This window comes from Lynx rufus, unplaced genomic scaffold (genome assembly GCF_022079265.1).
Source record: "Lynx rufus isolate CCGP_SWC_20201006 ecotype Redwood Valley unplaced genomic scaffold, mLynRuf1.p SCAF_10, whole genome shotgun sequence".
NCBI lineage: Eukaryota > Metazoa > Chordata > Mammalia > Carnivora > Felidae > Lynx > Lynx rufus.
In genome coordinates, this window is record NW_025814824.1 from 62077 (window position 1) to 78084 (window position 16008).

At 38.6% G+C, this 16008-nt stretch overlaps 1 protein-coding gene and 1 non-coding gene across 2 annotated transcripts in view; one reads left to right on the plus strand and one right to left on the minus strand.

Annotated features, from left to right (window-relative positions):
* The window catches only part of MFSD14B (major facilitator superfamily domain containing 14B), a 73067-nt gene that overhangs the window by 29874 nt on the left and 27185 nt on the right, over positions 1-16008 (plus strand). The window contains exon 3 of the mRNA XM_047100429.1: positions 12524-12586. Within this exon, the coding sequence (XP_046956385.1) occupies positions 12524-12586 (63 nt within the window). The remainder of the gene's footprint in view (positions 1-12523; positions 12587-16008) is intronic.
* On the minus strand, positions 8642-8770 carry LOC124505349 (small nucleolar RNA SNORA64/SNORA10 family). Its single transcript, XR_006960639.1, has one exon. It is a non-coding gene; the product is annotated as a small nucleolar RNA SNORA64/SNORA10 family (small nucleolar RNA).

A 16008-nucleotide genomic window follows, 5' to 3' on the forward strand; every position in this document is an offset into this window, starting at 1 on the left:
GTAGATGTTTTCTTTGAATAATAAATATATGCATTGTAGGCACACATGTGTGTCCTCAGGGGATTGTTTCTTTGAGACCTGTTTTTAGTGTGAATATAGACATGCCAGGCCACTCATTTTAAGGAATTATGTTATTAAAAAAAAATTTTTTTTCAATGTTTGTTTATTTTTGAGAGACAGAGAAAGACAGAACGTGTGCAGGGGTAGAGAGAGAGAGACACACACACAGAATCTGAAGCAGGCCCAGGCTCTGAGCTGTCAGCACAGAGCCTGACATGAGGCTCGAACCCACGAGCCATGAAATCATGGCCTGAGCCGAAGTTGGATGCTCAACCGACTGAACCGCCCAGGTGCCCCTGAACTATGTTATGTTTGGTCCTAGCTCTCTGACTGCCTGTCCCCCTCAGCTTCTTTGTTAAGAGTTTTGAAAAGTATTTTTCTGATGCAGCCAGAAATCTGTAGTGGTTCAGCAGGTTTCTCAATATAGAGTTAATCCTATAATCATTCTCTAGTAAGACTTCAGAGTGAAATGAAGAACTTGGGATACTTTTGAGGCCTTGTTAGGAATTCTAAAACCACCTTCCAGACAGTTCAAATCCTTGGGAACCTTTTTGGCCCTACAACAGATTGTCAGATCTGTTTTAATTTCAATTAATTATTTTATTTTATTTTATTTATTATTTTCAATGTTTATTTATTTTTGAGAGAGAGAGAGATCATGAGCAGGGGAGGGGCAGAGAGAGAGGGAGACCGGATCCGAAGTGGGCTCTGTGCTGACATGCTGACAGCAGACAGCCTAATGTGGTGCTCAAACTCATGAACTGTGAGATCATGACCTGAGCTGAAGTCAGACGCTTAACCAGCTGAGCCACCCAGCCACCCCTAGTTAGTTAATTTTAATGTATCCCAAAGACTGATGTGCTTTTCTTCTTACTGCCCAGTGCAGATAATTTTCCTGGTGGTTCTTTGTCCTTGTTAGACCTTGGAATGCAGCCTTCGAAGCCAGCTAAAATGCTGCTTTACCGCCTCTTTCCAGTTTCGAGCCGGTTTTGGTGCTTGCAAAGATTTGGTTAAAATAAACTCATGTGTGTGGAATAGAGAGTTGCTAGCATCACTCTGACACACTTCATAGAAGTGTTGCTGAGTTAGTAGATGGGTTCATTCTCTTTTTCTGAGCTCTTGGAGTCAAGTAAGGCTAAATGTCCTTTACTGTCCTGTCTTCCCCAGCCTTTACACCATAGTTTGCTACATCTGTTTTTGTTCTGATGTTGCGGGGCTGGTTCCCTCTTCCTTTTGGGGGGAAAAGATTTTTTTTTCCTCTGGCATTTCCCTCCACTTTCTGCCTTTTCTGGTTGGACAGAGAACTGATAATGTTAGGTTGTTTGATGAGGAAGGAACAAAATTAGGGTTTATTTCATCGCAGCAGTTTGTTTATCATCTTTATGTTGGGTTCACTGTTGTCAGATAACTAGTTCTTGGCATCTTGCATCTGTCACCCACCATGATGTAACTGTTAGGATGACGGTTCGTGTGTGGGTTCCATTCTAAAAAAAGTGTTTTTTTTAACATTTATCCATTTTTGAGAGACAGAGCTTGAGCAGGGGAGGGGCAGAGAGAGAGGGAGACACAGAATCCGAAGCAGGCTCCAGGCTCTGAGCTGTCAGCACAGAATCCGATGCGGGGCTCAAACTCACAGACTGTGATATCATGACCTGAGCCGAAGTCAGACGCTTAACCAACTGAGCCACCCAGGCCACCCCTAGGGTTGGTTCTATTCTGTAACTAGTGGACAGCACTCTGTCCTGTTTCCATTGGGCGAGAAGTCATCTGAGGGAAGGATTTGGAGATATAGAACAGAAGTCGTCTGAGGGAACAATTTGGAGATACAGAACAGTACCTACATACTAATATTTTGTCCAATCTGACTGTTTGCATTTTAGCACCAGTAGGAGCCCTCTGTCTGAGGTAGTAGAGAACAATTTACTCTTTCTTAGTCATTTTCTATGTGAGATTTGTTGCCTGTCACTTGTAGCCATGTCCTAGAGTACAACCGTAGTTTATTAAAATACCATCAGAAAGTTCTCAGCCCCTAATACACTGAAGCAGATTTGTGAAGTTGACCTCACACATTGGCTTAACCTTCTAGTAGCAGTAGTTTGTACATAAAAATGACTCTTTACGTCCCTGACTTACACTCTACCCTCTATTCAAAATGTGCATCCTCTTGGAGGGCCTAATCTCTTTTTATTGCAAATAAAGTTATCTGATTAAACTAACAAACATCTTCAGACATACTTAAATAGAGCACTATTTCAATAAAGATACACTTAATACTCGTCCCTGTGAGTGGAAAATTCTATTCTTGGAATTTGCAGACTTTCTTTTGCAAGCTAGAGATTCAAGAATACAGTATTCCCCCACACCATCCTCTCCATATGGTGATCTAATAATCAGAGAGTGCCCTTTAAACACTTTGCTGCCACATTCGGTTTCCTGTCCTTACTGTCAAAATATGTGCTCATTTATTCAACAAACCATATATTCTGTCTTGTCTCCCCCTTATTTCCTCTTCAGTCCAGCCCTTCTTTTCCTTCACTTAATCATTTCCTTTTGGGAACTGAGGTGGATAAAATGGGATGGGACTGTTGGGGGCATTTGGAGTATAGTACACGGGTGCTTTGCTCTCCACGTAAAAGGAAGTCAAGTTCTAGCTTTAGTCACATGGAGACTGTCTTGCTTCCTGGAATCTGGGGGTTCAGGTCCATCTTATAGTTTTGATAGTTTTCTAATGGTTTTTTGACCAAGTACCCAGAATTTTCCCTCTGTGCGCCTTATAATTATTAAAATGAGATAAATGGCATTCAGTAAAAGTGTTTATATGATCACAGTGTGTTAAATCTCTTTTCTCTTGTACAGCTGAGTGTTGTGATATAATGAGACTTAACTAAGCAGATGTACTGACTTTTGCTTGGCGTTTCTCTCCTGTGTGCTCTGGGTGTGTATGTTATAGTCTGTTTATATCAGTAAACTTTTGAATGCTTAAAAAAAAGCAGTGCTGATTTCCAACTTTGGTACAATTATAAGAAGAGTTGACATGGAAGTATAACAGTTGGTAGGTCTCCTTTCTTAAAATTTGATACATAAAACATGCTGATTTTTTTCATAGGTTTTTGAGCACTTATATCATTACGTTGCCTTCTGGCATCCATTTTATCTGATAGGCAGTCAGCTCTTCCTAAGTATTGTTCTTTCCCTTCCGTCAGGGTCTGTAAAGTATGGCCTACAGGCCTAACCTGGCTTACTGCCTGTTTTTATGTGATCTGTGTGCTAAGAATGGTTTTTACTTGTTTTTTTGTTTTTTTTTTTTTTTTTTGAGAGCGAGAGTGAGCATGAGCAGGGAACAGGAGAGGGAGAATCTAAATTTTTTTTTTAATGTTTATTTTTGAGAGAGAGAGAGAGAGAGAGACAGCATGAGTGGGGCAGGAGCAGAGAGAGAGAGGGAGACACAGAATCCGAAGCAGGCTCCAGGCTCCAAGCTGTCAGCACAGAGCCCGACGTGGGGCTCGAACCCGTGAACCGTGAGATCATGACCTGAGCTGAAGTCAGACGCTCAACCGACTAAGCCACCCAGGCGCCCCTGGGGACAGGGAGAATCTTAAGCAGACTCAGGACAGAGCCCGACATAGGGCCTCATCTCACAACTGTAAGATGACCTGAGCTGAAATCTAGAGTTGGATGATGTTTTATTGATGGAGCCACCCAGGTGCCCCAATTTTTATATTTTTAAATGTAAAATGTAAACATTTGGAAACACTTGAAAGAAGATATGAAATTGATATGAAATTCAGGTAGAAGTATCCTTAAATAAAAATTTGTTGGACCTCAGTAGTGCCCATTGAATGTGGCTGCTTTGGTGCTGCAATGGCAGAGTTGCAACACAGACCATGTACCCTGAAATATTTCCTATGTACTATATGTCCCTTTACAGAATAATTTATCAGTCCCTACTGTATGTGGTGAATTCATTTTCATTTTTTTTTCTTTTCTCTGCCTAGAGATTTTTCTCTTTGTCTTTTAATAATTTGTGCATTAAGGTGTCTAAGTGTGGATCTCTTTGTGTTACTTTTACTTGGGGTTTATTTAGCTGATAGGGTCTATGAATTAATATTTTTAATCAAACTTGGGAATTTTTTGGCCATTGTTTCTTCAAGTATTGTTGTTGCCTCCTCTGTCCTTTTGTTTGGGGACTTTTATCACACACTTTTATGTTAATAATGTCACACAGGTCTCTGAAGCAGTGTTCAGGTTTTATCTTTTTTTCTTCCAAAAGTTACTGTCAGACTTTTGACATGATGGTATAAGGAGGTGAGCAAATTATCTTCTAATAAAATTGGACAGAACAGTCAAACAGACATTTCAGTGCTCTGGAATTCAAACACATACAACAAACCAAGAAGCATTGATTCATTCAATTACTGAACTTTAGGCAAAAACAGTGAGTTTGCAGTTCTGAGCTGCATCCTTTTGCTAAAATGTCCTCTCTCTCTCTCTCTCTCTCTCTCTCTCTCTCTCTCTCTCTCTCTCTCTGCCTCTCTGCCCCTCCCCTCCTTGTGCGCTCTCTCTCTCTCAAAATAAATAAATAAACTTTAAAAAAGAAGAAGAAGAAAGTACAAAGAGGTAAAAAGAAAATCCAGCTGAGTAAAGAGAACAGTTAAATAGTGAACAATAGTGTCAAATACTGAGAGGCGAAGAAATAAATGGAGTGAGCAATTGTCACTGTGAATATAACCACTCCTGAGTCCTGTGAATCCTTTTATCAGATCACTGAAATCTGTTCGGTTGATGAACATTTGGGTTTCCAGTCTTTGCCTCTTACATATATTGCTGTCGTGATATTTCTTGTAAAAGTCTTTTGATGATTGTGTGTACACATTTCTTGTAATATATACTTAAGAGTAAAATTGCAGGGTTTCTTTCAACTTCAGTATATATGTACTGCCAAAAGTTTTCCAGAGTAATTTTACTGATATACCCTGCAGCTAGCCAGGCTTTAGTTTATGCAGTTCAGATTATTAATTTTTCCCCTTAAGGTTAGCGCTTTCTTAAAGTCTTGTTTAAGAAACCTTCTTCCCCAAAGTTTTATTGGTTTCTTTTTCACACATAGATCTGCCATCCATCTAGAAATAAGTCACTGTGTTTTGTAGGGGTCCTTTTTATAGGTTCCTTTTGATTCCATATGAATAATGCATAGTTGAACCAGCATCATTTATTGAAAAAAATCTCCCTCTCCCCACTGTGTCAACTTTGTCATAAACCAGTCAACCAAATACATATGGATTTGTTTCTGAGTTTTATATTCTATTTATATATCTTACTCTATTGTCCTGTGTCAGTACCAGGCTGTGTTGATTTCTGTAGCAATATCTTGCTATCTTTTGTAACTTCTATAGCTTGGTTCTTCTTCCTCAAGATTGCCTTGGCTATTGTAGGCCTTTTATATATCTATATACATTTTATAATCAACTCTTCAGTATTCACACAGTAACTTGATGGGAATTTTGATTGATTACATTGAGGTTGGATTAATTGGAGAACTGATCTTTATAATATTGAGTCTTCTACATGGTATATCATCTTTATATCTAGTCTTTAAAATTTGAGTAACATTTTCTCTTAGTGCAGAGATTTTTCACCTGATTTATTCCTAGGTATTTGATGGTGTTTATAAATGGTACAGTTTTAGGGGCACCTGGCTGGCTCAGTCAGTTGAGTGTCCCACTTCAGCTCAGGTCATGATCTCACAGCTCATCAGTTTGAGCCCGCATCAGGCTCTGTGCTGACAGCTCAGAGCTTGGAGCCTGCTTCAGATTCTGTGTCTCCCTCTCTGTCTGCCCCTCCCCTGCTTGTGCTCTGTCTCTGTCTCAAAAATAAATAACATTAAAATAAATTTAAAAACAATAAATAAATGGTATAGTTTTAAAGGTTTAATTTTCTGTTATGTTGGTATATAAAACAATTTGTTTTTGTTTTCACCTTGTGTCTAGTGATTTTGCTAAATTCACTCATTAATCCTAAGTGTTTATCTGTAGATTTTTATATACATATTCACATATTTTGTGAATAGTGACAGTTAACTCCTTCCAGTCCTTTTTTTTTTTTTTCCTTTCTTATTGCCTTACTGTGACATCCAGTACAGTGTTGAATAGAAGCAGTCGCAGTAGTGGACGTCCTTATCTCCTAGATGCTCTTTGGTGGAAAGTGATCTAAAATTTACCATTAAATGTGATATTTTCTGTAGATTTGTTTTTGTAGATAGTCTTTATCAGAGAAAGGAAGTCACCTCTGTTCTGATTTTGCTTAGAGTTGTTACCCTGAATGGGTGTTAAATTTTAACAAGTGAACTTTCTGCGTATAACCAGATAATAATTAGATTTTCCCCCTTATTTGGGTATTGTGGTTAGTTATATTGATTTTGAATATTAGGCTACCCTTGCATAAATCCCACTCAGTTTTGATATAAATTTATTTTATAACTGGAAGCTTCATCCATTTCACCCTTCATCCCCTGCCTCTGGCAACTACCAGTCTGTTCTCTGTATCTATAAACTTGTTTGTTTTGTTTGCTTCCACATAAAAGTGAGATCAATTGATATTTGTCTTTCACTTATTTCTCTTAGCAAAATGCTCTCAGGGTCCATTGATGTTGTCTCAAATGGCAGAATTTCCTTCCTTTTTTTCTTTTTTTTTTTTTTTAATGTTGAATTTGAGAGAGAGACAGAGTGTGATTGGGGGAGGGGCAGAGAGAGAGGGAGACACAGAACTCGAAGCAGGCTCCAGGCTCTGATCTGTCGGCATAGAGCCCAACGGGGGGTCTTGACCTCACGAGCTGTAAGATCATGACTTGAGCCGAAGTTGGGCACTCAACCGACTTAGCCACCCAGGCACCCCTCCTTCCTTTTTTTAATGGCTGAGTAATATTCCCCTGTGTGTGTGTGACTTTTTTTATTTTTATTTTTAATTGAAATACAGTATAATATCATTAGTTTCAGGTGTACAACATTGTGATTTGACAATTCTATACATTGCAAAATGCTCACCACCATGATAGTTACCATCTGTCACCATACAAAGTTATAGTCTTGCTAAGTTCCCTATATTGTACATCCCTGGGACTTCTTTATTTTATAACTGGCAAAGTAATGTTACATTGTGTATATATATACCACATCTTCTTTATCCATTCATATATTAATGGAAACTTAAATTGCTTCCATGTCTTGGCTATTATAAATAATGCTTCAGTCAACATAGGGGTGCATATATCTTTTTGAATTAGTGTTTTTGTTTTCTTTAGGTAAATACCCAGGAGTGGAATTACTGGTTCATATGGTAATTCTATTTTTAATTTTTGAGGATCCTCCATACTCTTTTCCATAATGGCTCCACAAATTTACAATCCCACCAACAGTGCATGAAGGTTTCCTTTTTCTCCACATCCTTACCAACACTTGTTATTTCTTGGCTTTTTGATACTAGCCATTCATCTTACAGGTCTGAGATGGTATCTCATTGTGCTTTTGATTTGCGTTTCCCAATGATTAGTGATGTTCATGTGTCCATTGGCCATTTTTATGTCTTCTCTGGAAAAAATGTCTCTTCAGGTTTTCTGCCCATTTTAATTGGATTATTTGTGGATTTGGGTTTTTTTGTTTTGTTTTTTTGTTTTTTGGTATTGAGTTGTGTAAGTTCTTTCAATAATTTGAGTATTAACATACCCTTACTGATAGGTCTTTTGCAGTTACTTCTCACATTCTTTATTATCTTGTCATTCATTAGTTGTGGTTTCCTTCCCTGTGCAAAAGCTTTTTATTTTGGTGTAGTTCCAATAGTTTAAGAATTATCATTTCTAATCTTTTCAAAGGAGTTATTTTTGGTTTTGTTGATTTTCATTATTGAATGTTTAGATTTCATTTCATTGATTTCTGTTCTTTTATTTTTTTTTTATTTTTAAAAAAATTTTTTTTTTCAACATTTATTTATTTTTGGGACAGAGAGAGACAGAGCATGAACGGGGGAGGGGCAGAGAGAGAGGGAGACACAGAATCGGAAACAGGCTCCAGGCTCTGAGCCATCTGCCCAGAGCCCGACGCGGGGCTCAAACTCACGGACCGCGAGATCGTGACCTGGCTGAAGTCGGACGCTTAACCGACTGCGCCACCCAGGCGCCCCGATTTCTGTTCTTTTATTACCTTATTTCATTATTTCTTTGGGTTGGATTTGCTGTTCTTTTTCTAGATTATTTTATTTTATTTTATTTTATTTTATTTTATTTTATTTTATTTTATTTTATTTTACTTATTTTTTTAACAAGTTTTAATTCACTTTATTTTTTTGTACAAAACTATGTGGTGGCCACAGCTGGAGCCTGGGTCCTCTGCACAGAGACTCTGGTGTGGGACTTTACAAGATGGTCAGTGAATTCCTGATAGGGAGACTGGGTGAACACAGTCTCTTTCCAAAGGTCAAGGGTGAGATAGCTGTAGGTCTTGGAAATGACATCAAAAGTAGCCTTGGCTAGAAAGGGGAAGACTACAGGAGCAGGTTGGTGGATTCTGCTGACAACACCCCAGGTGCAGATAGAAACTGTTGCACTCCTAGGAACCGAGAGAGGCCACTTGGGTCCGGTCTATCATGCATTAGGAGGGCCTTCCTCTCTCTCTGAAAATACGCCAGCCACACACTGAGTATGATAGGACAGAGCTGAAAGAGGTTTCTAGGTTCTTTACATGGAAGCTTAGAACATTGATTTCAGCCTTTTGTTGCTTTTCAGTTTTAATGTATTTAAAACTTTAAATTGGTCTCTAAGCATTGACGTGCTTATACTCATGAGTTTAATGTGTTGTATCTTTATTACCATTTAGTTTCTTCTTTTTTCTAATACTTCTTGTGACTTCTTTGACTCATGGATTGTTGGAAGTGTATTGTCTTAATTTCCAAACATTTGGGGACTTTTCTAGATTGTTGTATTATCAGAGAACATATTATGTATTATTTTAGTTCTTTTAAATTTGCTGACGCTTGTTTTGTATCCTAGTATATGGCTAAGTCTTGTAAGTTTTCCATATGGCCTGAAAAGAACAAGTATTCCCTAGAATAGTGTTCTCTATATGGTAAGTATGTTAAATGTGTTCATTACGTTTGACATCTTTTATGTATTCACTGATGTCTTTTGTCTACCTGTTCTGTCACCTTTCAAGAGAGATGTGTTTCTCTTCTACTTTTTGCGTTACTGTTTTGCAACTACATTCTGTATTTTTTAAGCACTGTAGTACATTGTAATATTTTATACAGCCCATATTTACCTTGATATTTATCCATTCTGATGCTCTTCCTTTTTCTGGATTTCTGTGCTTTCTCCTGTAATCAGTTCTTCAAGATTTTTCTTGTTTTGCTTAGTCTGCATAGGTCCCTGTGCAGCACATTGTTTTTAATGTATGTAACATTTTTTTGAATGTCTTGGAGGACACTTGCACTTACTCTAAAACTTTCTTCTGTTTCCTACCATAATTTGGCTATTTAGCAGTGAAGTGGATTATCTTTTCCTATTTGTGTTCTTTTTTATGCCTTTCAGAGGTTTTCAGATTTTTGTTGAATGTTTTATATGCTTATATTTACAAATGAGGGGGTAGATCAGAGATTGTGGAAACAAATGTCATCTGGGGCTAGGCAGGTAATGTAAACATCAAGTGGGATAAAAACATTACATTTGGAAGATAGGCTCCATCAACCGCAGTGGCCACTGTCTGCTTACTCAGCTAATCGGTGATGTGCCAATTCAAGCCCCGTGTTTTGAAATCTTCGGTTTCCTGTGACATGCTAGAAAAATCATAGGGAGTATGGTGAAATTTCCTGAAATTTACACATTGACAGCTACATCACTTTGAAGAACACAAATACAAATCACAAAGGGCATCGCTTTGCCAGTTTGCCACTGTGGCCTAGATTCCTCTGGTGGCTGGAGTATCGTTACCCAACCTGGGTGGAAAGCCCTATTCCTCAGAATTGAATGCAGGCATTGCTTATAGGAGCTCTTGATTTTTGACAATGTGGTTCAGAGATCCCTCTATTGTGATGAAGTGGTTTATTATTTGATTTTAAGGCTTTCTGCTACTCCTGGCAGCTGTTAAGAGGCCTTGGGCACTGTCTTGTTTAATCTCACCCATTCGGTTCTGCAGGTACCCTGTGTAGAAGTCTCAGTCCAGAGAACTTTGTTTTCTGTGTTTTTTTAATTTATTTTTATTTTTTAAAATGTTATATTTGAGAGCGAGCGAGCAAGGGAGGGGTGGAGATGGAGGGCAGAGGATCCCAAGCAGGCTCCCCCTGATAGCACAGAGCCTGATGTGGACTCAAACTCACCAACTGTTAGGTCATGACCTGAGCCGAAACCAAGAGCAGATGCTTAACTGACTGAGCCACCCAGGCGCCTTCCCCGTTTTAAAAAATTTTACTTATTTTGAGAGAGAGCAAGCAGGGAAGGGGCAGAGAAAGGGAGAGAGAATCCCAAGCAGGCTCCACAATGTCAGCACAGAGCCCAGTGTGGGGCTAGAACTCATGAACCATGAGATCATGACCTGAGCCAAAGTCAGAGGCTTAACCCACTGAGCCCCCCAGGCACCCGTGAACTATGTTTTTTTTTTTTTTTTTAATTTTCTTTCTTTGTTTCTTTAATATAATTTATCGTCAAATTCACTTCCATACAACACCCAGTCTTCATCTCAACAAGTGCCTTCCTCAATGCCCATCACCTACTTTCCCTTCTTCCCCACCCCTCATTAACCCGCAGTTTGTTCTCTGTATTTAAGAGTCTCTTGTGGTTTGCCTCCCTCCCTCTCTGTTTGTAACTATTTTTTCCCCTTCCCCTCAGTCTTCTGTTAAGTTTCTCAAGATCCACATACGAGTGAAAACATATGGTATCTGTCTTTCTCTGTATGACTTATTTCACTTAACATAATACCCTCCAGTTCCATCGATGTTGCTGCAAATGGCATGTTTTCATTCTTTCTCATTGCCAAGTAGTATTCCATTCTATATATAAATCACATCTTCTTTATCCATTCATCAGTTGATGGACATTTAGGCTCTTTCCATAATTTGGCTATTGTTGAAAGTGCTGCTATAAACATTAGGATACATGTGCCCATGTGTATCAGCACTCCTGTATCCCTTGGGTAAATTCCTAGCAGTGCTCTTGCTGGGTCATAGGATAGTTCTATTTTTAATTTTTTGAGGGACCTCCACACTGTTTTCCAGAGCAGCTGCACCAGTTAGCCCTCCCACCAGCAGTGCAAGAGGGTTCCTCACCAGCATCTCTAGTCTCCTGATTTGTTCATTTTAGCCACTCTGACCGGTGTGAGGTGGTATCTCATTGTGGCTTTGATTTGTATTTCCCTGATGAGGAGTGACGTTGAGCATCGTTTCATATGTCTGTTGACCATCTGGATGTCTTCTTTGGAAAAGTGTCTTCTACTCATTTCTTCCCTGGATTATTTGTTTTTCAGGTGTGGAGTTTGGTAAGTTCTTTATAGATTTTGGATACTAGCCCTTTATTCAATATGTCATTTGCAAATAATCTTCTCCCATTCTGTCGGTTGCCTTTTAGTTTGTTGATTGTTTCCTTTGCAGTGCAGAACTTTTTATCTTGATGAAGTCCCAGTAGTTCATTTTTGCTTTTAATTTCCTTGCCTTTGGAGATGTGTCAAGCAAGAAATTGCTGCAGCTGAGGTCAAAGAGGTTGTTGCCTGTTTTCTGTAGAGTTTTGACGGTTTCTGTCAGAACTATGCTTTTTGATTCTTATATTGGGCACAGATATGGAGGTCAGTAGCTTTGAGAGCAAGATACCAGGAGCTTATTTTGTAACCTGTTCAACTATGGATGTTTTTCCTCCTCCTCCAGATCTAACCTCCTCCCCCCCATCCCCTGACCTGATTTCTGGAAAACGTACTTTTTCAAAGATCTTTTTTTTTCTACTTTCACATATTATTGTTCTTCAACTGTTTTAGGGTTTGTTGTCAGCCTTTTCCCGTCTGCTGTAATCATCCAGAAGTGCCTCACTATTCTTAGCTTCCCAGGAATACTGTAAATTTAGTCTTATATCAATGAAATTTTAGGTAGGAGTACAGAAAAACAGCTGTGTGTGTGTGTGTGTGTGTGTGTGTGTGTGTGTGTGTGTGATGCTTAAAATTGTTGGTGGTGAAAGATGTAGCCAGTTAACAATTTATGTTTGCCACAGAAGGTTTTGTAAGAAAAGCACCTGAGCACTGGGATGTAAGTTCTTGCCTTATTTAGATTTCTGCCTCATTGTTTATTACACTTCCATATTTTTAGGATATTTTCCATATTCCACTGATACTTCAAATGTTTTTATTCCAGGGTTCGTCTTTTTTACATAACCTAACATTAACAGAGGCAAAAACCTTTCCCTTTAATTTGTTTTTGAATTTGTCTTGATGTTTGCTTTCTGTAGGTTCTACATGAAACATTTCCTCAACACACATTCCTCATGAATGGTCTCATTCAAGGTGTAAAGGTAAGAATGGTTTTTGTGTGGTTCACAAGGAACCAAAGGCAGGAAGCCTTAGTAGTTTGTTTAACTCTGGAAGTTTAAATGGGATGTAGGGAAATAATCACTATTTGTTCTGGAGACCTAAAGTGTGGTGGGGAAATAGGTTCTGCTTACATAAATGGGTTAGGAAAAAGTTTAGGGCGGAAAGCCACCCCCCATGGCACCTGAGGTTAGCTAGCAAGCTATTGTAATGGGATCACAAGTAATTTGTTCTGTCACCTACAGGCAGTTACTTTCCATCTGATGTCAATGTACTATTGTACTTTGATCACAAGCTCCACTTGCCCCCCCAGACCCTTTACACAAGTTAGTGATTACTACTTGATTATTTTCTTCACATTCACCACATGTGTAAGATCTTGAGAGCTCAATCAGTACAGAGACAAAACTCCGGTTTGGACATTAGCCTCTCTCGTATTCAATTCTGCATCTGCTCTCTTGTTGGACAAGAGAAAACTCTAGACTCTTAGTCTGTGACACTAAAGCTAAACTTTTAACTGGATTATCAATGTCAAAGTGAAATGCAATCCAAGTCCATAAGGCATGGAATGGTTTACTTGTAAAAGCACTTTATAAAGAGTTTAATTTTGTGAGCTTTTAATTGCCCTGCCTGTCAACAGAATAAAATGGATAAATATTCTTGTCTTCTTTTGAGACAGATTCTGATACTGAGGAAGAAGGCAGCATCAACATTTAGTTGGTTGTATAGTCTTTTGTCAAGGCTGGTGTTCTAGTCACAATTGAGTTCTCAACCACTTCATCCTTAATACATTGTTTAAAAAATTTTTTTTTTAATTTTTATTCATTTTTGAGAGACAGACCGTGAGCGGGGGAGGGACAGAGAGAGGGAGACACAGAATCTGAAGCAGGATGCAGGCTCTGAGCTGTCAGCACAGAGCCCAACGCAGGGCTCGAACCCATGAACTGTGAGATCATCTGAGCTGAAGTCAGATGCTTAACCGACTGAAACCCCTGGGTGCCCCAACCCTCAATTCATTATTTAAATTTTAATGTGATATTTATCAGAAAAGCTTATAAATAAGAGGTTAAAGTATAATGTTATATTCTAGTCCCACTTCACAGTATAGTACACAGGTATAGTGTCTGATTCCTTCCCAGTTAGATGGTACTGATCTTTGAACTGAGTAACACACTTAAAATTATCCCCTAATAATTTGCTGAATTTACATCTTTGAGCAGCATTATTTGTAATAAATACTATTTATTCTTTGCCTATTTTCAAGAAGAATTTGAGAATGCTTACAATAATAACATAAGTAAAATGGTGTCTTAAATAAAGGTTGAAGCAAGAAGTTTTCAGTCCTCATTGAGGAGTGTTATCAGGAACCTGGCATGTGGTGGCACCTGGGGGGTTCAGTTAGACCGTTGATTTCGGCCCAGGTCATGATCTCACAGTTTATGAGCTTGAGCCCCATGTTGGGCTCTCCACTGACAGTGTGGAGCCTGCTTGGGATTCTCTCCCTTTCTCTCTGCCCCTCCCCTGCTTGTGCTCGCTTTCTCTCTCCCTCCCTCCCTCCCTCTCTCTCTCTCTGTAATAAGTAAACTTAAAAAAAATCTTAAAAAAAAAAGAAATCTGGCAAGTGGGCCTTTAAGCACCAGTTTTAGATTAGCATAGATCAAAAGAAAAATTAAATGAGAGAAAGCATTGATAAATATACAACATAAATTTATCCTTACAGCCGATTCTTGGGGAAGTTCCTCTATAATCTGTTGTCATGCGGACCAGCTACTAAAACGTGTTTTAGTCTGGTTCTGCAGAGTAAAATCAACTGGATGTATACTCTGAAACCAAGCAGTATGCTGCACTTTGACCTAGAGACACTAACAGTGTTATTCTAAAAATATGTAAAATAAAAGGTATTGGATTGATTCAGGGGCTTAGACAAGGACTTATGCAACTTAGATAAATATTGAACTTGACCTTATTGAGCTTTACTGGAACTTTAATGATTGGTTATTGTGTCAGGGATATGGATGTGACAGCACCTACATCAAAGTAGCTCAAATTGGATAGCTTAATGCGTGTGTAAGTACAGTGCAAGGAATATGGCTTCAGATTGCTTCAGCTTTAAGTCTGTGTTCTGCACTTAGTACCTGTGATTTAGCTTCTCTGACCTCAGTTTCATTATTCATGAAATGAGAAAGATAAAAGATCTAACAGGGTGATCATACAGATTAAATGAGCTGGTATATAAGCTGTTAGCACAATACCTCTGACTGCTGAATAATAAATGTTGCAAAGAGAAATATGTAAAAACAAAAAGTATTAGAAGGAAATCTTGATGACCATTTTTTAACTATTTTTGGGAAAAGATTTTCTTTTCTTAGAAAAAATATATAAAGGAAAAGATTGAGTCATTTACATCAGTATTTTAACTTTGGTAAGTCAAACCACCATCATAAAAATGAACAAATGACAAAACATTATTTGCAACATGTATAGTAGACAGAGGACCACATAGAAGTGCCTTCCAGGTAAAACCATAGGAAAGTTACTGATATCCCAGAAGGGCAAGGAGGGGGATGTAAGCTGCCAGTTTACAAAAGATGTCAGTGTAAAAATAAGATTATCACTAGTAAGCAATGGATCCCAAATGGAATGAGATTATATTTTCACGTAAGCATTGGTAGAAAAGTTTAAACTGACAATAACTAGTTCAGTTTGTGGTAAATGGGGTCCCCGTACATGACTGATGAGTTAAGTTGGTATAGCTTTCCTAGAAGGCAGCGTTTTAGTAACCTCACAATATTCACTAATTTTAACAAAGGCTGTTCCATTTCTAGAAAATTGTTCTAATCAATAGAGTTACTCAAAGATTCAGGTAAAGGGCTGTTTGTAATAGTAAACATGGAAACCATTAAAATGGCTTAAAATTAGAAGAATAAGTACTTTGCAGCACAGGCATATGATGTAATAGCAGCACATAAAGAACACATTTCTGAAGACTACCATATAATGTGTGAGACAGAAAGGGTATAGAGCTACAGTGTGGTTTTGCTTTGGTTTTTACCAAAATACATGTGTATAAGCCGGGGGAAAACCTGATTAAAAAGGAGTCCCCTGAAGTCTGAAAGCATGTGAATGGATAATTTTTAGTTTTCTTCTTTATATTCTTTCTTTGTAGATTTTCTACAGTTAATTTCTACTTTGTAAGTTTATCCGTGATGCATGGGTGAGAAGGCTTATATTTGGGGTGACTACCAGTAAAGGATACAAGAGGAGGGGCACCTGAGTGGCTCAGTCGGTTAAGCGTCCAACTTGGGCTCAGGTCATGATCTCACGGTTCATGGGTTCCAGCCCCGTGTCGCAGTCTGTGCTGACAGCTCAAAGCCTGGAGCCTGCTTCAGAGTCTGTGTGTCTCTCT